Source organism: Triturus cristatus, chromosome 9, assembly GCF_964204655.1.
Source record: "Triturus cristatus chromosome 9, aTriCri1.1, whole genome shotgun sequence".
Taxonomy (NCBI): domain Eukaryota; kingdom Metazoa; phylum Chordata; class Amphibia; order Caudata; family Salamandridae; genus Triturus; species Triturus cristatus.
In genome coordinates this window covers 215,347,878-215,370,052 of record NC_140592.1, presented here as the reverse complement: position 1 = coordinate 215,370,052, position 22,175 = coordinate 215,347,878, and the positions used below count along the sequence as shown (strand labels likewise).

At 44.3% G+C, this 22,175-nt stretch overlaps 1 protein-coding gene across 5 annotated transcripts in view; it reads left to right on the top strand.

Moving 5' to 3' along the window:
- ABHD6 (abhydrolase domain containing 6, acylglycerol lipase) overlaps window positions 1-22,175 on the top strand; it is a 240,573-nt gene that overhangs the window by 89,929 nt on the left and 128,469 nt on the right. For all 5 annotated transcript variants that reach the window (XM_085624756.1, XM_085624755.1, XM_085624754.1 and 2 more), the window contains exon 5: window positions 17,916-18,048. In XM_085624756.1, the coding sequence (XP_085480882.1) occupies window positions 17,916-18,048 (133 nt within the window). The remainder of the gene's footprint in view (window positions 1-17,915; window positions 18,049-22,175) is intronic.

The following is a 22,175-nucleotide window of genomic DNA, read 5'->3' as shown; positions in this document are numbered from 1 at the left end:
CTGTACTCAGTTCTCATATTTGCTGCTGTAAAGAAGCATTAATCTGTATATTGCTATTCTCCATGCTCGTATTTTTGGTGAACAGCCTTTGACGTGACCGTGATTTCATTGAAGATACTTGTATACATTTTGTTCCACGGGGTGCTGTGTCCAGGGTTGGAACGGCAGGGTAATACGTCAAAACAGAGGACCTGCAGCACACCCTTTAAAGTTCATTTTGCCTTATTTTTTCAGTTTAGCGTGCAGCACTCAAAATGCGTTCCGATCCTTAACGCACTCCTAGATTCAATTGAAGATGGTGGCCCGTTCAGTGTGGGTCACCGTAGAGTTGCACAGCCTTATTCACACAGGTATTCAAGTAATACACTTTCACCATAGTATTCCAAAATTTATTTCATCAGTTTTATTCCTTAATTAATCCAGTTTGTCCTTCACGTCAAAGGCACGAAATTCAAAAGTCTTGTGCATTTAAATTGTTTCAGAATTGCCAATCCAGGCCTATTCGTGAACAGTGACCAATTTCGAGTTCTCCAAATTATTCAAATAACAACACCCAATGCATTTCGGTCTTGTGACCTTCGTCAGGGGTTTCTGTGATTAAAGAGAGTAAAAGTCAGCCTCAACATATACAGTCCAATCCGATAACAAGTGCAATCAAACAAGATGACTCAAATGTTCTCTCGTAAAATTACGTAATGATAATTCTAACTTATATCCAAAATCACGTGAATCACTGCCCCTTCCCCCGTGCATCCCTCATTTCCTCAAAAGAAAAGAAAACCCAATTGTGACCTACTCCTCTCCCGTATTCAATAAAGACCCTACTAAGTATTCAAATGTCTACATTACCCTGTTCAGTAACCTCTTCCTTCCTTACTTAATACCCTCATGCCTACCTGTTAACTTGCCAACAAACACCAATGTCATCCGCCTTTCGGCGTGTATTTCCCAACTGCATTTAAAGAAACCCAGACTCTCCCCACCTGTGACTCTGTAAACGCAACATGTCACGTGCCCACTTTTTTTCACCCCGTGCACCAAGTGGGCACGTGACATGTTGCGTTTACAGAGTCACAGGTGGGGAGAGTCTGGGTTTCTTTAAATGCAGTTGGGAAATACACGCCGAAAGGCGGATGACATTGGTGTTTGTTGGCAAGTTAACAGGTAGGCACGAGGGTATTAAGTAAGGAAGGAAGAGGTTACTGAACAGGGTAATGTAGACATTTGAATACTTAGTAGGGTCTTTATTGAATACGGGAGAGGAGTAGGTCACAATTGGGTTTTCTTTTCTTTTGAGGAAATGAGGGATGCACGGGGGGAAGGGGCAGTGATTCACGTGATTTTGGATATAAGTTAGAATTATCATTACGTAATTTTACGAGAGAACATTTGAGTCATCTTGTTTGATTGCACTTGTTATCGGATTGGACTGTATATGTTGAGGCTGACTTTTACTCTCTTTAATCACAGAAACCCCTGACGAAGGTCACAAGACCGAAATGCATTGGGTGTTGTTATTTGAATAATTTGGAGAACTCGAAATTGGTCACTGTTCACGAATAGGCCTGGATTGGCAATTCTGAAACAATTTAAATGCACAAGACTTTTGAATTTCGTGCCTTTGACGTGAAGGACAAACTGGATTAATTAAGGAATAAAACTGATGAAATAAATTTTGGAATACTATGGTGAAAGTGTATTACTTGAATACCTGTGTGAATAAGGCTGTGCAACTCTACGGTGACCCACACTGAACGGGCCACCATCTTCAAATGAATCTAGGAGTGCGTTAAGGATCGGAACGCATTTTGAGTGCTGCACGCTAAACTGAAAAAATAAGGCAAAATGAACTTTAAAGGGTGTGCTGCAGGTCCTCTGTTTTGACGTCAGTTAAACATCCCCACGCCAAGGCAAAGCACTGTTTCTGTAGGAATTGAGCAACATGTCCCAAGAAACCCAGAAAGAATGCCTTAACCTATGGCCCACCATTGCTCTTGGCGCCAGTCAGCAATGAGCGAAGGCTTCAGGTTTCAAGCAAGCTCCCAGCAAAGGATGTCAAGCCTCAATACTCTTTGACCATTCCCCCCTCTCGGCTGAAGGGCACCAAACATTTTTGTGCAGCTGAATCATCTCACATAGTACTGCTGAATCCATGGGCTAAGTCAATGGATAAGTCCCCTTTGACGCCAATGTCAGGAAAATCTATGAGTCTCATGCTGTAGAGGCTGGCAGGAGAACTCAATTTCAGACAGATTCAGCTATCAGGTCATCCAGAAACCAGCAAGGTTTCTGCTAAGCCAACCACATGAAAGCCATCAACTACACTACCCCCCCATTCCCAAGAAACCGAGTCTAACTTTCGAGGAGGAGCTCACCTTGAGTGCAGAATGATACCTCACCTGGTACCCAAGAGGAAAATGGACAAGGCAACAGGCCCATCACCCCAGCCTCCCACACCAAGCATTCACCTCCACCTCCTTCTCCACCTTCACTACCCCCACCTTGGACATACTCGCCACCCATCCACCTTCAAAAGAATCTCCTGAGAGGTCAGTCCATTCATTTTTCAAACCAGGAAGCCCTTGTGGGAAGGAACACCCTTATGATGCTCCTGCTGATGCAAGGGATAATGAAGACCCTTTGGATGACTACAGTGATGATACTGTAAATGATCCAGAGCTGGCGCCAGCTCAACTGGATGATACCACTGCATCTCTTTCCCTCATTTAGAGAGTGGCCTGCCACCATAAAGTTAGTGTGCATGTTCTACTGGATGAGGAGGACTTTTTTACAACTTTAAAGAACTGGTGAGGGCTAAGGTGGTCAATGTTGTGGTTTAAGAAGAAGTTTAAGGCATCTGCTAATGACCCTCTTTACCTCAAAGGCCAGGTCCCCCTGGACTCTCTGGTGGTACATACAACAGAAAAGTGGGCATTAGCTCAGGCAAAGGAAGAAGGAGGTCTAACAACACCTCCTTCCTGTTCCATTTGGCACAGATGCATCTCTTTGGTCCCTAAGTGGATAGGATGTAATAGAAAATCAAGAAGGCACCAAGTTCACAAAGTCCATGGGGATCCTGTGGTTGCTATTTCGAGGGGTACCTTTTGTAGAAAGCAATCCAGGGGAAGGGAACAACGTCACACCCTGTGGTCAGGCACAAACCTTCCAGCACCAACAACAAAACTTTCATGAGTCCCAGTCAAGTAGATGGTACTCAAGGGGTGGTTACATGGCAACAAAGGCAAGGGTAGGGTAAAAGTTGGCTCTGGTAAATGAGACAACGCTCCTAAGCACTGACACACCTATGCTCCCCCCAATCTCACAACCCCTGTTGGTGGAGATTGAAGCCGTCAACGTCTTTGACACCCCAGAAAACACTCACTCACAGAGGTATCCACATTCAGTCCATGTGCAGTGAACTATGGATAAAATGGTCAGAGATATTTGCCTACGCTATTCCGCATCTCCAACTCATCGTGTGTGTGGTGAGAAAATTAGGCTGATGTCTACGACCCTAATCTTGTTGGCCCTAACTTGGGCCAGACAGTCCTGATATTCAATTCTCCTGGAAGTTCATCAGTGCCCAGGAGAAACTACCATCAAGCTGGATCTTCTCACTCAACAATGCAGCCAAATCAGGCACCCAGATCTCAAACAGATCTACCTAGCAATTTGGCCCCGGATGTCTAAGAGTTTGGCTACGTAATTCTCCCTATGAGTGTATAACCATATTGCTTGAGGCATGTAGGCCCACTACACATGCATATTATGTAGTCAAGTGGAAGAGTTTTCTCCGCTACTACATCTCCAAGCAGGTCGACCCCTTCAAAGTCAATGTGTGAGATATCATCTCTGACATTAAGTCGATCCTCAAGACTAACCAGCTCTCTGTAGCCATTTCAATACCTCACACAGGCCTCATCACTTCCAAAGCAGGCATTGCAAAGTGGATTGTGAAATGCACCAAAACCTGCTAGGCCAAAACTAAAGTGTACTTACTGCACTTCCTTAGGAACACTCTGATTGTAATAGGGCACATGGCTTTCCTAAGGAACATGGCTTTCCTATGTAACATACCATCAGCTGACATCTGCAAGGCATCTACCTGCTCAACATCACACACCTTTACAAAGCAATACTGTGTGGACATACTAGTCCATCAACAGGCTATTGTTGGCCAGACTTTGTTAAAGCGACTGTTCCAAAAATCTGCATACCTACCTGCTAACCACTGCTTAGAATCAAAATTCTTTAGTTGATGCAGAGCATATGTATCTGTATCCACACGTGCTATGAACAGAAATTGTTACTTACCCAGTTAGCATCTGTCTGTAACGTAGTGCTGTAGATACACTTGCACACACCCTCCTCCTTAGAAGCTTGTAATGATGGCACATATTTTCTTACCTTCTCACTGTTTACATACTCACAATGCACACAGCGTATCATAATAGTCTTACTCTACACTCTACTTTCACCTTTCACCCACTTAATGAGAAACAATCTAAGGTGGAGTTGATGCCCATGCTGATAGTGGATTGTCACATCCAGTAACTCTACGCTTCTTTGCAGAAAATCAAGATGTAATGTCCAAGCCCAGCACTAGATGGCAGAAGTATACAGAAAATGTGACTCTACAGCACTACACCCTACTACCACATGTTTACTAGGTAAATATTATTTGCCTTACCTGATGTGTTAATTCCATCTGACTCTTAACTAGGGCCTTAACTTTAAAGTCCCTCATGTTTGTCGTGTGCAGGCTTTCAACACTGTGTGCTAGTCTCACACTCCGACTGATTCTTGCAGGAACAGAACGACCCCTGGTTTCCAAAAAGACTTCTGCTGGGTTCCAGCTCTCCTCACCCAGGGCTGGATGCCTCTAACACTTTTGAGTATGACTGTTGCCTGGAAGGTATATCATAGTATCATAAGCTTGTCCCTGGGCACACTCTGGCCCTTTGCCCCTGATAGAGCGCGGGTCTCCAGCTCTGGTCACACATACACCTAATACTCACCTGGGCCCAAACCACATTCATACAACAAGTTAGTGAACCCTTGCTAACATCAGTTTTGTGGAATAATACCTGTAATTTTGTTATTCACTTTTACCAAGTCTCACCAATTTAATGATTTATTTCATTTCCTCAATGAATCAGGAAGCTAAGCTAGTTTAAGGTAGAATGACATTTACCTCTTTACTCTGAATAACCACAGACTCAGGAAGTTTTGAAAACCTTTATCTGATTAATTTGGGAGTCAAATTCAATTACAGTAACCACCTTCAATTCAAGAGACAAAACTATACTAAGTACTTCATAAAAATTATAATCATCAATGATGTTGGTACCTGTTAAGGGAAAAAAGGGGAAAAGGAGAGAAATAGGCATAAGAGACAGATTTTCTGTTCATATTTACCAATTGGTCTGAGATGAACCCAACTGCGTACATAGGCGCCAGATTGAATCTTACAAGACAGGCTACAGGTAGAAGATCAGGCAGATTCAGATCTGGAAGGGTAACCTCCTCTAATTGTGCAATGCCGGTATTGCACCCCTCTCTGGCACTACTGTCCTCGAGTATCCCAGTTCTGTGACCCCTCTAGAAGAATAGATTTCGATCAGTAGCTCGAACTCTCGGACAGAGTTTCTGGCAGCAGCAAAGTCTGAGACAGCGTCTCGGACAGAATCTGGAGCAGCATACGCGTTGGGTCAGTGACGAGTCGGAATGACAGATCTGACAAGTCGGACGAGGTCTCTAGCTATCTTACCTCAATTATACTATTCTTGATTCATGTACCACCCCCAAATGTTGCATTTCATGTTTTCCCCCTGTTCTAATTGGTTGGGATGAGGAGGTGAGTTCATCACACCATTTCAATTTTTACATTTCTCTATGTCTATGTGCCCGCCCCTTAATTTTCTTTCCCATAGCTTTATTCCCACACGCATTTCACATTACTCAGTAAATTTAACATTTTATTTAACATTGTTTCTGTCACTGGGGTCATCGGTGTGATGTTCCCAGACTTCTTCGTTCGGGGTGTCCTTGGCCGAGTGACACAGGAGCCATCTTATTTCCGACCAGTCTTTGTGAGCATGCGAGTAGTAGGAATTCCAGCCGCCCTCCGAGGCCCAAATAAGAACTAATAATAAAGTCAAGAAAAAAACACATTAGAACACAGAACAAATGATTTCACTGTTTACCACTTATCTCTACTCTAACCCCATTTACTTATTTTAAAACCCTTTGCATTAGTATTTAGTACAACTTGCGAGGTTTAGTTTCTCGGCAGCAGATGCATTAGCGTGTAAGTTCAAAGCAGCCATCTTTAGTACTATTGCGCAGCTGCAAAAGTTTCCCACCAAAAGCGACAGAGTCATACTACGTAGATGCAGTAGACGCATGCGCAATAGAAATCCCGCGTTTCCCTAGATAAAAATGTTTTGGGTGTATTGCAGTTTTAGTACTTACAAACAAGTAGGTTACCTTGTTACATGCTATTTTGAGAGGATTGAATCCATTCAAGTTTCTTTTACGAATCCTTGCTCCATCACCCCAAGGAACCTGAGCAGTCTGTGTTCTTACCTGATGTTGAGTTTACCCATCTCTGTTTAAGGCACACAGTAATCTTGTTACACAAGCCTGAAACCCAGACAGAAAGGAAGGTGCAACCCTACAACTTTTTCGATACTTTAGGGTAGCAGACTCGCCTTGAGATTCAACCTGTTTGCGCAAGAGTACACATAGTGTGTTTTTGTTTTTTTTCCAGCATTTTTCTTTTGTGAAATCAGCTGTGTGGCGAGATTTGAGCACAGGGCTATTTTAAAAGCAATTCACCATCAAAGGTGACGTAATGAAACCTAGTAGTTGCTCTTTTTGTGTCAGTCAGAAAAAATAGAGTGCTGTTTGTCAATAATCCGAGTGCTGTCCACAGTGACGCTAGCCGTGGAGAGGTCTGCTCTTTCGCCCACACACTGCAGGCATTGTTTCTAAATCTTTAAACCCATTTGGAGCATGTTTACGTTTTTGCAGCGTAATCCTCTGCCGGATTCATGTGCGTTATTACAACATCTAGTGGTTGTTTTTAACTTTGGTCTTCGGCCCTGTCGGGGTCGGTATGACTCACTGTCGACCAATGACTCACAATCGTGGAGGTCACATTTCTGACTCAAAACCTCGTGTCATACTGTGTTAATTGAATGTTCTTCACATAAGATTGAGAGATGAAGGCAAATCATTCTATTAAGCGTATCAAATTAAATTTGTAGATGTTCTCAGGCGTTTGTGTCACCACAGTAGTTATATTGGACAAAGTTAAAATAGAAAAAAAAACTTTTAAAAAAAAACCCTTTAAAACAACAAAGGTCTGTAGTCAGACAGACTTTGTGAACCGAATGTTCTGCACTTGGATTCTGAGATGTTCTGCAGATAGGATTCTGAGAAGAAAGCAAAAACATTCTATTGCACGTATCTTTCCACTTGATTACTACAGAAGGTGGCGCGAGCTATGAAGTTCCGTTTATTATTCATCGCAGCTTGTTATGCCATTTATAATAAATGAGATTCTGTAATCCCTGTATAGACGCCTGTCTCGAATACTGCTTCTGACGTACATTTGAGCCGCCTTGTCCTGTAGTAGCCACTTGTGGGTACACAGAACAGGAGTGCTTCCATTATAGCATAGCACGAGCTGTGCACATATATGCATTTTATGCATTTTAAACACCTAAATCGTAGAAAACAAAAGGTATTTGGATCGTAGTGCTGTATGGAATGTTTCTAGGCACGTTTTGGCGGATTTTTTCTTTTCAGAGGATTAGAAGGTTTTTCCCCGCGTGCACTCTATACATTGATTACACCCCATCTGCTTTCTGCACCATAAAAGGGAAAGCAGGAAAAACACATAATCCAGGCCATGATCTCAATAGTTTTTTTTAGCAAAAGCAGACTGTACTTTTCAAGGGTTATTTCAGTTCTTTATGCTTTTTGTCACTTAGAATATACTGCTTTGGGGAGTAACCTGTTTCCTAATTTAATTCATAATACAGATCCAGAATTCTCATGAAACCCTCATTTTTTTATTTGCAGTGACAACTAATTATGGAAGGTTTGATTTGTTCCTGGCATGCTTTACTTTCTAAAAGCGCCTGTGTGATCCTCTTACTGCGACATGGAGGATTATTTTGAATGATTTCTTATCTGTGACACGGTGGCATCTGCCTCTCTCATCCCTCCTTTATCGCGTGGCCAGCAGCTATCTCATCATCACTTGGCTAATTGTTGTCTAAAATCTGGGGGCCGATACTACGCTGTAGAGGACCGGTGGGTATTTAGTTGTTGTGGCATGGGGATACCGCAATGAGTAAACACTGTGCGATATGAGCCAGCCTTGATTTAAAGAAATATTTTTTTAAAATGTGGTACAACAGAGCACATGAAACAAAATTCCCAAGACCAGTCGTTTCTGGTGGCTTGCAAGCGAAATACTGTACTTAAGAAGTCAAACGATTGATCCCTTAACCCTGACTGACAGTTCAAGGATCCTGTGTGCAGGACGTCTATGTCATGACACATCTGTCTCTTCTGTAAAATACTTTCATGAGACTGTGAATGAATGTCTGACCTTCCATCTCGGTGCATGTCCCAGTTTTTCTTTCCAGTGTTTAATAAGACTGTGCAAGGATCAAGACTCCTTAATGGTGTGCTTCACTTTATTTTTTTGTGTTGTATTTCTTTATTGATAACAAATCTATGCAGCAGATGTACAGTATATAACACAGTACACATTTGCGACGGATAAAGTGAGGTGTTGGGGTGGAAGAGGCAGGGACTGGGGAAAGAGGCTGGGTAGGACCAAGACTGCACAATGCTAGTAGTACTGATAACAACCATACATTATACGTCTTCCTTCTTCAAATGTTGGGGAACCGACATCCTCCATGGGCAGAGAGCATTGACAGTCGGCAGCAAGGGTAGGGAAGGTGCTCTGGACATCGGATTGGGTTGAGCGAAGAGGTAAGGAGAGAGGGTGTAAACAAGGAGCGAGGGGTGTAACACACCAGCAGCCTAGTGTGCCCCCGGGGCACTGGGAGGGGGAATGGGGCCGATGCAGAGGCGCAATTAGACCAAAGATTCGGAGGAGGGGGTAATAAAAATGTTGGGGGGGGGGTAATTCTTCCAGCAATAGGCAGAGTGGAGATGCAGGGACTCTAAGAAGGGGTGAAATAACAACAAAGCCTTGTTAACAAGTAAATGGTCTTTTAAAGACCTGTGAAGTACTCCGGTTTGGCTGCAATAAGAGGGACTCTAGACCAGCCAGCCCACAACAGCTCAAAAACTGTCTGTTTGTGTGCCCGGGAAGCTCTCTCAGCCAGGGCTGACACACACAACGGGGAGGGGCGGGCTGAAGCCCTTTGAGCCCTATGTGCATTGCGCGCCTGGGCCCATGCCAACACATGTGTAGATGAGGGGTGGTAGATGGCAGGAGCCCACAGCAATGAAAGGGACCGGTGCATGTCAGACCCATAGAGCGGGGATAGGAGAAGGAGGGGACAGGAGGGAGAAGAGAGCGGGGAGAGGATGGCACAGGAGGGGAGAGAGAGATATGGGAGAGAAATATGAGCGGGGGCAGTGGGGGGGGGGTGCTTCACTATCAATTACTGTAGTTTCGCTGATTGACTTGGTTGTAAAAAAATTGCATTGTATCAAAGTGTGTAATCTTTTAAAACAGTGATATAGGGGTTTTAGTGTCTCTTCTGAGGGATGGTTCTAGATAGAGTGGAATACGGCCAGACCCTGGCTTTGAGCACTGTGCAGTTTGTGACTTATGATAAAGTGTGCTACCATTGTTTATTTACTTCTGCATTATCTCCAAGTCAGTCAACAATGTTATATACAATTTGAATGCTAGTAATAGGAAGGCTTGACTTTACTTGCAGGTCAGACAGAGACTCCATCTCTGGGTGATGGGAAACCGGGACTCAGGGCGAAATATGACTCGATGCCAAATATGGATTTTGCCCATCATTTGTTAAAGAGTCTATAGTTACAGTGGAGAATTTTATGAAGAGAAGTATGTGTTCAGAATAATACATTTATAGTTGCGTGCAACTACTGCAGGCTGCAGATATTACAAATAAATAAATATTTCAAACGTTTAATACCATTTGACAAACTTAATGTATAAGACAATCAGTTCCAATCATGACGTGTATTTTCACAGCAGACAGGTGTTAACTTAGTCATCAGCAGCTTTTATGCTTTAAGTGAATATTTTTGTGACGTTTTGGAGCATATTACTCATTGATGTCTAACATCACAGAACGTTTGTAGAAAGTGAAGGTTGGTTTTGTATAAGTAAGTCAGTGATTTCCCAGACAAAGTAATAACCCGGTTCTTAGTCTCCATTCATGCAGTAGGGGGCCATCAGAAGGTGTGAGGGAGCCGAAGTAAAGGAGAACAAAAGTCTTTCCACTTATTGGCTTAGTTATAACTTTGGCGCCATTTGACGAATCTTCACAAAACTTTCTCAAAAAGTTGTCATTCACCTTCGCTCCTTTCTCGAAAATTTCACGGTGATCCCAGGAGGCCGAGGAAAAGGGCAGGCAGTCCAAAACACGCATTACCCTTCATTTGTCCGTAGGAATACTGAATAGTGATACTGCAAAGCCCGCTGAACAGAATTGCTCCCAATATGGCAGAAAGCTACATCTTGGTTTAGAAAGCGTGCTTTTTGTGACTTGGTGTAAATTAATTCAGTAGTTTTTGAGAAATTAAGCCTTTGTAACTTGTATATTTCAAAATATGGAGGATCCGCGGACCCAACAGTTCTCATGATGACATCTGATTGGCTGCCACCACATCAACAACGATGTGGAGACAGACATCTTAAGACTCTGTATTCTATCCAGTGTCCTGGAAAAAACATAAAAAAGAACATAAGGGGCAGAGTAGGGATACATGAAAAATAAAAAAAAATGATGCAAATTTGCAGTGGATCTGTGGCAATTTAAAAAAAGAAAATGTGCGTGCTCCTGCGCTTTAAAAGTATACCTCCCGCAGGGTAAGCATGGCCCGGGCTGGCAGCATAGAGCATTTTAAAGGTGAGGGGGCATACGGCCCCCCTCCCTGAGCCTCCAGGAGGCTCAAGGGACCCCATCCCCTGTCCGTGCATACATTAAATGGGAAGGGTGCGGGGCCCCCTCCCGAGCCTCACTGAGGCACTGGGGACCCATTCACCGGGGCGGATATAAAATAAAATGGGAGGGTGGCACACAGCTTGCAAAGGGCCAGGGGACGCCAACTCATATATTTGACAGGCAGGACGGCATGCATCACCCACCCCCACCCCTAGCCTTGAAAAGGCCTGGGGACCCCATCAATCGGGCCAATACATTTGATGGGGGGGGGGAGGCTGCAGCCCCTGTCCCCAAGCCATGAAGCGCCAGAGGACTCCAATCTTCCGGGGCCAGCTCCACTGTGGTGTCCCGGGGTTCCCACCTTAGGGCTGTACAACCAGGGAAACCGATTGCTTCCACCCAATGAGAGCAGTCAAAATTACGTTTTCCTCAAGGCTGGAACAATGCCGGCTCCTGATGCACAAAGGATGGGTGAATTGGCAAAGCCAGCAGTTATAGTGGAGTTATGGGCTCGTCTCATGGCCCTCAATGGTGTCTGTTGTGGTAGTCCCAAGTGGGCATCTGGGCACCCACATCAGGCCCTGGGGGATTGAATACACAGGGTTGTAAAGGCTCGGGGAGGCGGGACATGTCCCTTAATAACAAAAGGCCCCAGGGGATGGGGGCCGTGCATCCCCTTCACTTGATAAAAAAAAAGCCCGGAGTAGCTCGGGCTGGGGCCCTGAGCCCCATCCCCTTAATATGTAAGGCCCCAGGGAATGGGGTCCCCGGGGCCTGTAAATGCTTGTGTGGGGGGGGGGGCATACCACCCAACAATAAAAAAAAAAATGAAATATTGCGGCTACCGCCAGCACCCAGGATGAGTACTGGCAAGGGAGCCGGTGGGCCTGCCTGTGGGGCCCCTCAGGTTCCCACCCCACAGCCCCCAGCAACAAAAAAAGAATCTGTGTGTCCCAGGTGGGCCAGAGACACCCAAAATAAAAAAAGGAAAAAAATGAATAATAAATGAGCAGCAGGAGCCGGTCATTTATTATTCACAGCTCCTGTAGCGAGCTCCTCATAATGCTGTGCGAGGGAGCTTTAATCTTTATTTTTAATTTAAACTTCATGATGATCCTATAAGGGGTAGATGCACAACCAAGCATTTTTTAATATTCTGAGGGGCTGCAGGGTGTGCCCCAGTCCCTCCGAAACATTAAAAAAAACAGTAGGTTCATGGCGTCATCGCCAGGGCGGGCACGCTGCGTGAACCGGCTATTGTGGCATCTCTTGATGCCACGATGGCCTTTGACACGGTGGAGTGGGCATACTTATGGGCCGTGCTGGCCAAGTTTTGTTTCGGTCGCGGTTTTGTGAGTTGGGTTCGGTTGCTGTACGAGGGGCCACTAGCGAATGTTGTGGTGAATGGTCGGGCATCTACTCCGTTTCAGCTTGGTAGGGGTACTCGGCAGGGTTGCCCCCTGTCGCCTCTGTTGTTCGCCCTCGCCCTTGAACCGTTGGCTGCGTGGATACGTTGGCACCCGGATATACGGGGCCTTCGGTGGTCGCCTGATCACGAGGACCGTATTTCGCTTTATGCCGATGATATCCTGCTGTATCTTGCCTCACCTAAGAAGTCACTTATAGTGGTCTGTGACGTACTCGCATCGTTCGGTAGGAACTCGGGGCTTGTGATTAATTGGGGCAAATCGTACTTGTACGTTCTTAGTGGCGAGGTCCCACCGATCCCTAGAACATGTTCGTTACAGGTTGCCCAGCAGGGTTTCGTGTATTTGGGGATTTTTATATCCATGGATCCTGCTGTGCGCTATGAGAGGAATCTGCTCCCCCCCTTGGCACGCTTGAGGCGAGATGTTGAAGGTTGGCGGAGGCTGCCGCTCTCCCTTGTTGGGCGTGCGGCCCTGTTCAAAATGATGTCTCTCCCCCGCTTCCTCTACGCCCTCCAGAACACCTTGGACTGGGTACCGGCCAAATACTTTCGGGAGGTCGAAGGCCTCCAACGGACGTTGCTGTGGGATGGGCGGCCGCGAATAGCTATTTCAAAGTTGACGCTCCCATGGTACGATGGGGGCATTGCGCTCCCAGATATCCGACGGTACTATTGGGCCACGCAGCTGAGCGCGATCAACCATGGGCTTTATGGCCCTGCCCTCAGCCCTGGGTATGCCATGGATAGGTGGCTGCTGCGTGGCGGCAACTACTACAGGGCGTTGTATTCGCGGTCCTTAGACTCGTCCCTCACGGGGCCCACAGGTGTGGCGGTGCGTGTATGGAAGATGGCGACTGACTCGTTGGGCTGGAAGGATAGGCTCACCCTCGCTACCCCATTGTTTGAATCGGAAAGATTGGGAAAACTCTGGCATACGAAGGGCTTTGATAAGTGGGACCTGATAGGTATATCCAAGGTGGGAGATGTGCTGCATAAGGGGAGGGTGAAGTCCTTCGAGGAGTTGCAGACTGAGTATGAGCTAGGGCCCTCAGAGTATTTCAGGTATATCCAGCTGCGTCACGCCCTCCGATCAGTCCTCGTGGAGGGAGAGAAGGTGCCGGAGTCCTCTCCCCTTGAGGACCGAGTCCTGGATGGTCATATGCCCGAGAGCACGATCTCGCTCATATATAAGAAGTTGATTAACGTCCGGGCAGACATGCTTTTGGGGCTGAGAGAACAGTGGACTAGGGATGGCCTTGAGTTAGATAATGAGGACTGGCAGTCAGCGGTTTCTTCTCCTAAGGAGGTTGCGATCCCGTCGCGTCTGAGGCTGGTGCAGCTTAAAATACTGCACCGGGTGTATGTGACGGGGCCAAGGCTGGTCCACATGGGATTCTCGGAGGACGGCCTGTGCAGAAGGGGATGTGGTATGGTGGGTACTTTCCTGCACATCATTTGGGAATGTGGTGTCATTGTGGAGTTCTGGAGGAGAGTCCATGCAGTTATGGGGGAGGTGACGGGCACTGCGGTACAGCCGGAGGCGCGGTGTTGCCTCCTGAACGTCTGGGGGCCCACTGACCTCGATGAGGCGCAGACCCAATGGGTGACTCTGGGTAACATGGTCGCTAAAAGGGATATCGCGCGATTGTGGGGCTCCTCGGGACCCCCTACACTGACCGCGTGGAAGGAGAACATGGACTGGAGCATGTTTAGGGAGAAGACGGTCTACTGCTCTAGAGGTCGTCCCCGGAAGTGGCATGCCATCTGGGGGCGGTGGAACCAATACAGGGGGGGAATATGTCTTGCCCCGGATCTGGAACCTCCCGAGGAACAGCTTTCCCCCTGACCTACTTTCCAGCCCAGTTTGGTTTTAGGAACCGTTTTGGGCCTCTGCTGTCCCCCTTCTTCCTCCGTACACAGTCTTGTAACTAGTAGATGAGTGGGGTCCGGCCTCCCCTGGGGGCTTTCGCCATGGGCTTTCAATGTCCTTGCCTTGCTGGGGTTTGTTGTGAGTTTTTTCTGTGTTTACTTAAAATTGGACCTTTGCATTACTCTTTGAACTGTATTGGGGACACATCACTGTATCTAACTCTCAATGCTGCCGAACCTCCGGGCTGTCGGCTGAATAGCTGTGTCCGGAATTTTGAAATAAAGGTTTTCACAAAAAAAAAAAAAAAAAAAACAGTAGGTCTGCTATTAAATCTATGTCCCTAGAAGAGCTTGCCTTATATTGTTTTGAAACAACCCCAGCACAAGCTCTATGCTCTTCAGCTGGGAGGCAGAACCCTCTTTTGGTAGGTTTTATGGCTGTACTTTGCAGTAAAAAATGTATGAAAAAAGACTCTAAGACATGTGGGTGTTTTTATTTTCAATTAAACCTTATTACATTTTTATGATAAACACTTTTATTAAGCATTGCACTGTGTGTTGTTGAATTATCAATTACATTGTAATTATTGATCATTTGGTCATTTTTTTACCATCCGCAATATATGTTCCTATCCTGATCCCCTTGTAAAGCTAAAATGCCCACTTTTAATATTTTGGTGTTCTGATCCTTTGACAAAGTCAGTAGCTCTGCCTTACTAAAAATTACACCTAGGCCATGTGCTGAACCCCAGCTGCCATGGCTCAGGTGCTGAGAGGGGGGGGGGGGGGGGGGAGTGGTTGGACAGCAGTAGGGGTTGGGCACAGGGTCTGGCCACCAGCCAACCCCACTCCTTGCACGGCAGAAGGCGGTGTGAGGTTGCCTGTCCACTAGGGGTTGGATGCAGGGCATGCGTGGGGTTGGACCACCATGGGCAGCGTGTTATTGGCATTGCGTATGACAAGAAAAAATATTACTTTACATCAAAAAACCTAGAAATTTACTGAAACAAATAAAGGCTAAAGTGATGTTATAGTTGGTTATGGTAATAATATCTCCCTTTGCATTAAAAGAAACTTTAGAAATACACTGAAATGGACAAAGTTTAAAGGGACAGTATAGTTAGGTGAAAATGTACGTTCAAACAGACCGTTTTAAACTAACAAAACCACTGAAATTCACAAGTTATAGTTATCTCAAGTAACTATAACTAGCACCCTCAGATCACTATAACTTGCGCCCTTACGATGCACTGCTAATTACTCCACATACTACATAACTAATGACATGATCTATGACATCATTGATACCGTGACTGCAACATCTGAAAATACATAATTGATCACCAGAATGTGCATGGCGGGGGCACGAGTTCTAGTTACTTGAAATAATTCTAACTGACGAATGTTATAGTTAGGAAAAAATGCCAGTTAAAACATAGCGTTTTAAACTAACAAAACCACTGAAACTTACCAGTTATAGTTTCTCAAGTAACTATAACTCGTGCCTTAAGGCAACTATAACGTGCGCCCTCACCTTACACTGCTAATTACTCCACATATTGCAATACTTCTGATACGATCGATGACATTATTGATTACATGACTGCAACATCTGAAATTATATCATTGATGACTAGAATGTGCATGGCGGGGCGCGAGTTATAGTTACTTGAAAAAGGTTTTAGGAACCTTGCTAACTATACAGCAGTGAATCTAGACTATGAATGAAAAAAAATTACAATTATATTTATGAAGCACACTAAAACTTCGAGGGTGTCTAAGCGGGTAGCCAAGCAATGATTGTTTGCAACATAACTCTGCGTTGCCCAAGACATAATTTAAAATGAAAACAGCCAGGATTTAAGGGCTTTTTTAAACAGTGAGAAAGAATCTAACTTCGAATATTCAAGTAGGTATGAATATTTAATATATTTATCACTAAGTAGATCTTCATCTGGGGATAGGAGATGCATTCAGCAGTTTAATGTTGTGATTTGGATAACACTATGGAGAGCAATGACAACAAGAAGATGCATTCAAAAGAACTTAGTGGACCCACATGGTTTTCAAAACAAAGCTATCAACCTGAACTGAACCCTTAAAGAAAGGAATCCGTTAGGAGGTAAGATGGGTGTGACAAGGAGAGATCCTTAGCAGGACTGAAGGGGAAAATGGACCGATGTTCTTATGCCGCTGAACAGTACAGCGTCACCCACTGACCCAATTCCCTCCCGTTACTGAAATTACTGTTCCATTTTCCTCTCTTTCCTGCTACAATATGATTACATTTTCCAGTGTGAATTGACTTTAAAACAATGCATTGCTCTCTTTCTCCTATCCCTTTAATACAATTTGCCAGTGCATTTCTTAGTGGATATATTTTCAACAAAATGATACTCTGTGAATCCAAATCTCTCTGTATATTTTTTCACATTTAAGAATGTTAAATATATTCGAACAAATGTAGCTAGTGAAAAAGATGTGGGTTAGTCTATATGTTGCAATATGTTGTAGACTTCAGTTCTAATCCAATCACAATGCCTTCACCAAAAACCTGCAGTTTCTGCGTGATAACAAAAATATATGCAGTGTGTTGCATTCGTGAGAAGTGTACAATACTGTCCAAGTTACATGTTCCCACACAACCCCTTCCCCCAGCATATCACCTCAACACTGTATGCTTACGATGCTCTCGATATAACTAATAAAAATCTCTCTTGAAAGCACTCTTCTCCTTCTGAGAACAAAGGCTTTACTATCTCAAATACCTTAAATAGTATGAATACAACCAGGTTTAATCTATCTGGCAATGAAGACCGAGAGCCCTGTTCTGAAAATGGACCATCCATATGGCATTGCAGTAGATACTTCTACCACCAAGTGGTATACATCTGTTATTAAGGTAAGCCAGTTGGTAATAAGTGGAGGATCCCACCAATGGTAAAATTCCCACCTACAAAAGACAGGCAGGTCCTGTTTTCCATGGGGGTGTATCCTTGCAAATTTGATCCCAGCTGTCATGCTCCCCTACTAATGATGAATTGGCACTGATTATATGTTGGAGACATAGCATGCACTGTCCAGGATTAGACCAGTCATGTGTTGATTTTTTCCTAGATTATTTATGCAGGGTCACTATTGCGTATCATTGGGAAAGTGCTTGCTAGGGGGCATATGTCACTTCTGCAGAGACTTAATCTACATAGAGGGTCTCTACATGACCATTCTGCACCCAGCAAAGATATTTCCATTAAGCATTCTTATGTCCAAATGCATTACATAATCATGTGTAAACCCTTAAAACGGACCACACAGATGTACTTTGCGACCACTGCATTTGCCTTCATCCTGTTTCTGAAACTTGAATCCTGCTATTTGTGATGATAGGAAATTCCCGAAGACTTAGCAATAATACAAATGTGTTGTTGAGTATAATCTCTTGCTCTGATTAAACTCTGGTCCTTTTTTATTTTTAGTTTGTTGAGTCCATCAGAATGAACAGGAAACCATTTCACCTAGTTGGCACCTCAATGGGTGGCCACATTGCAGGAGTGTATGCTGCTGAATACCCAGCTGATGTCTGCAGTCTGACTTTGCTATGTCCAGCAGGTGCGTTTCCACTTTTAGCAATCAGTCTTGAAGCAAGCAGGTTTGTAGAAAAAAGAAAATAAACTGAAATATTTTCTGACTCTTATAACAAAATGCAATTTGTGTTGAACTGCTGAGCTGTCCACTCATGCATGCCCCCTTCTTTGTCTGTCTGTTGAGCTGGAATAGGTAGTCACGATTATGTGAACATTACTACATCACTGCTCCTTTTCAACCCACAACATTCTTTCTGACGTGGTTCCCCTGTCTTATAAAACATGGAACCTGGCCCAAGAAGCAAATGCAAGATCCTAACAGCAAGTCTCTGGATTTGTTTTAATACAAAGGGTTTAAAGAATTTCTGTTTCGTATTGTGCTCTTCATTGTGTGTATGCTCATTTGGTCACTTATAGGTTCAAATATTTTTATTGAGCTTTTCCTTCTACACATACGCTTGGCTACAACCAGCGGGCCACAAGGCAAAAACTGTCAACCATGAACAATCTCGCCCCTTAATCGTCCACAACCCAGCTTCAAAGGTTCTACCATCCATACAATATATACTAGGTCTACATCACCCATCTCCCATTTCCAATAGACCAGTGGTTCCCAAACTGGGGTCCGTGGACCCCTAGGGGTCCGTGGCACATTCCCAGGGATCCCCAGGCAGCAGTTTTAAAAGCACTACAAAGTTTCTTGTTTAATCAGCAGTTTTCAAAGCAACAGTTAAAGTGTCAAGATAACTCCGGTGATTATTGTACCTGCTGGAGAGAGATGGTAGTTTTGTCTAGTGGCAGCTTTGACTCCTCTAAGGAAGGGCAGAGTTTTAATATGCCTGCTGCAAAGAACGTGTACCATGCATTTAAAAAACAATATTTTATGTGCATAGCTCAGTGAGTTACTGCTTTTGTCACAGAGCTTTGGTTGTTACTGTGCAGTTCATAAGTTACAATCGTAAACTAACAGTGAGCTATGAACTACTATCAAAGAGCTGCATTCAAACTTCATGGTACAAGTTAGTAAGTTATTTTTTTTCTCAGTCTTTCATTATCTTGATGCTGCTAATAAAGGTTTATTTGGGTAGAAATAAATTCTTATTATTACAGTCAACGCTAACCACTGTGTTATGTCCTGAATCCTGAGTTTGTGCTTCTCCAGGCCAAGCACTCTTAAAAAATGCCTACCAGTATATATGACATGTGAATCCTACACCTTGAAGTCCCTTTTGCCTTATGTAACATTTTCTATACACTGATTTACACATGTATGATGCATTGTCTCTGCCCTACACTGGTATGACAGATGCAATGAAACATGCAATTCATGTGACAGAGGGGCTATGGAGAGATAAGAGGCACTGTTGGAGGGTGATAGTGATGGAATCATTGAAGAGCCCTAACAAAGATCGTTGTATCCTGGTACACAGTAAGGTCATCATTTACTATGCTTTAAAAGCTAATACAATTCAATATATAAAGACAAATGTATCTGGAATGCACCATTTTTGCCTAATTTTCTTGGGGTAGAGTCCCCAAAGCTCCCTTTGTAGTGGTCAGGCTCACTCGCTGCACTTGGTGCGCACTGTACAGGGACTGGTCTGACAACATTTGCCATGGCTGCTTTGGGTTCCAGTACTGCCCTGGCAGGAGCAGGAGTCTCCTACCGCAAAATAAAAGCAAAAATTGAAAAGTTAGTCGTCGAGGTGCAGCACCAACCTACCCATCAAAATCTTTAGATTTTAGATTTTTTTTCTCGATATTAAATAATATCCTTAGCTATTAGAGTATTTATTTGGTGTGCACTTGTTTGTGTATTGTTTATGAATTACTGTGTTAATGTTTGAAGTTTAAATAGCACAAATTGCTGGGGGGTCCCTGGCTTCCAGGAGTGACTTACTGGGGGTCCTCAGGAGTCAAAAGTTTGGGAACTACTGCAATAGACAACAATTGGTTGTTACTGATCTGCCCGTCTGATTGTGTTACAGGTAATATTCAAAGCATTATAAGGAGTCAAGGGCTCCAAAACCTTCTGGGACAGGATCTCCAAGAATTTCTTCCAATCCACTGCATAGTCCTGCAATCTGCCTCATATAGTGTAGTCAGTCTAATGATGTCTTTTTCCCTATAAACCAGTGCCTCTTCTCCACTGGAGAGCTGTCTTTCCTTCACATTGAAGTTAATGACTTGTTTGGTGGCCCCTAATTCTTGTGCCATTTCTGGTCACTACAAGAGTATATAGGAAAGGTCTGTTTATTGGCGATGCCCATTAGGACGTGTGTCAGATATCTTTGGATTGCACTTAGGTACTTCACACCAGTATGTCTGATGCGTTGGGTATCCCTCTTTCCCCACATCTATCTTTTCCCACATCCCCTCCAGCACCTAATTGATAATCATTTGACCCACTTTTGCAGCTTTGCTGGAGTGTGATACCATTACGTAGTTGTCCTGCTCATTGCTACCTGTGGTGAGGCAACATGGACTGTGACATGCTGTCTAACAAGTGCTTCCCTCCATTCAGCTTCAGAGAGTGACCTGCCTATTTCCACTTACTATCTCTAATGAACTGGCATTTTATCTGTCAACCCAGTGGCATCAATAGTTTGTACAGCTCCTTGACCATCATTTTGTCTGTGTCCTGTGTCACATACATTTCTCAAAAGCCTTTAGTGATGGATTGTGTATAGCTCAAATGTTCAGCTGCCGGCAACTCAAATCAGTGCTTCAAACCATCAAATGGCATCAAATGTTTTCATCAAACAGCTCTCCAATTCTTCTGCAATTCCTTTTTTCCCCGTCCATCGAAAAGTAGTTAAATCAGGATTCCCTAATATCAGAGTTGTAGGAGAGGGAAAGTTAGTCAACCGATGTGGCTCAGCTATCCTGCCTCAAGCCACTAACATTGCCATGGTGACTGCTGATGAATACAGCCTGGCTCTATGCTTTTCGAGCAGCCAAGGAACCCTCAATAAAATACACCCCTGGAATGGTTTGATCCAGGAGCCACCACTGATTGTCCAATTCATCAAGGCTCCATTCAGCCATAAAACAGAACTGAGCCACCTGGTAAAACTTCACAATATCCAACAGGCTCAAACCCCTTTCATTTGGCGGTTTCTTCATAGTGGTTCTGGACAGACGGGCCTCCTTCCTGCCCAGATGAAATTATCAATCTGTTCTTGCAGCCTTCACATCATTAGAGTGAGCACGGATAATATGAGGGACTGAAAGAGAAATGGCACCCTAGAGAGGATCACCATTTTAACAGCTGCAATCATACCGCAGCACAACAGCAATTTCTTGTACTGCAACTGCAGCCCTTTCTGGATTGTCTTCATCAAAGTGCTGTAGTTGACTTCCATTGTTTTCTCCATGGTAAGAGCTAGCTGTACCTGCAAGTGCGTCACCATGTCCTTTCCCCACTGGAACTGGAATAACTTTGCTTCTAGCTCTGCCACCTGAGGCTCTGGCAGCCTCCAACTTAGTAAATGCGATTTGGATAAGTTGATTTGAACTGCAAGACTCTTTCAATAAAGCTTGGACATCGGGGCCAAGATATAATTGGCTGGTTTTGTGATTGTTAACAGCACGTCGATGGCGTGAAGTGTCAATTTGTGCACGTCTCTCCCTACTAGCAGTCCTATTATCTCGGTCTTCAAATTCATTTTCTCTGCTAGGATTCCTGCTTTCAATATTAAAAACTTTGGGGGGAGCTTGGACATCCGTTTTCCTCCAAGAAAAGGTTCCTAATCTGCACTGATGCACTAGAATTCTTATTGTAGCTAAGCACATGCTATTTGAGTTGTAGCCCAGTCTCAAAGGCTTTGTGAGACACCCTAGGACCCACCCATTAGATTAAATTGTATACCTTTTCAACAGCCAGCAAGATCGATACTGTTTCCCTTCGCTTTCCGGGCATTATTTCTCGGGTGTAACAGCTTTTTGCCTTGCCCCTAACAGCATCAACCAGCTCTGCTGTCCGCTGTAGCATTGTTCATAGAGTCCTTGCTAGAATGCCCCTAAATAGCTTATCAAGATCGGCCTGTATAAGCTATGTAGCGATTTGTCCTTGCCGGTATTTGGTATGACTGAGATCATAGCTCAAGTCATTGACTCCATGACACTCAGGGCCCTTTGAAGGAGTTAAAT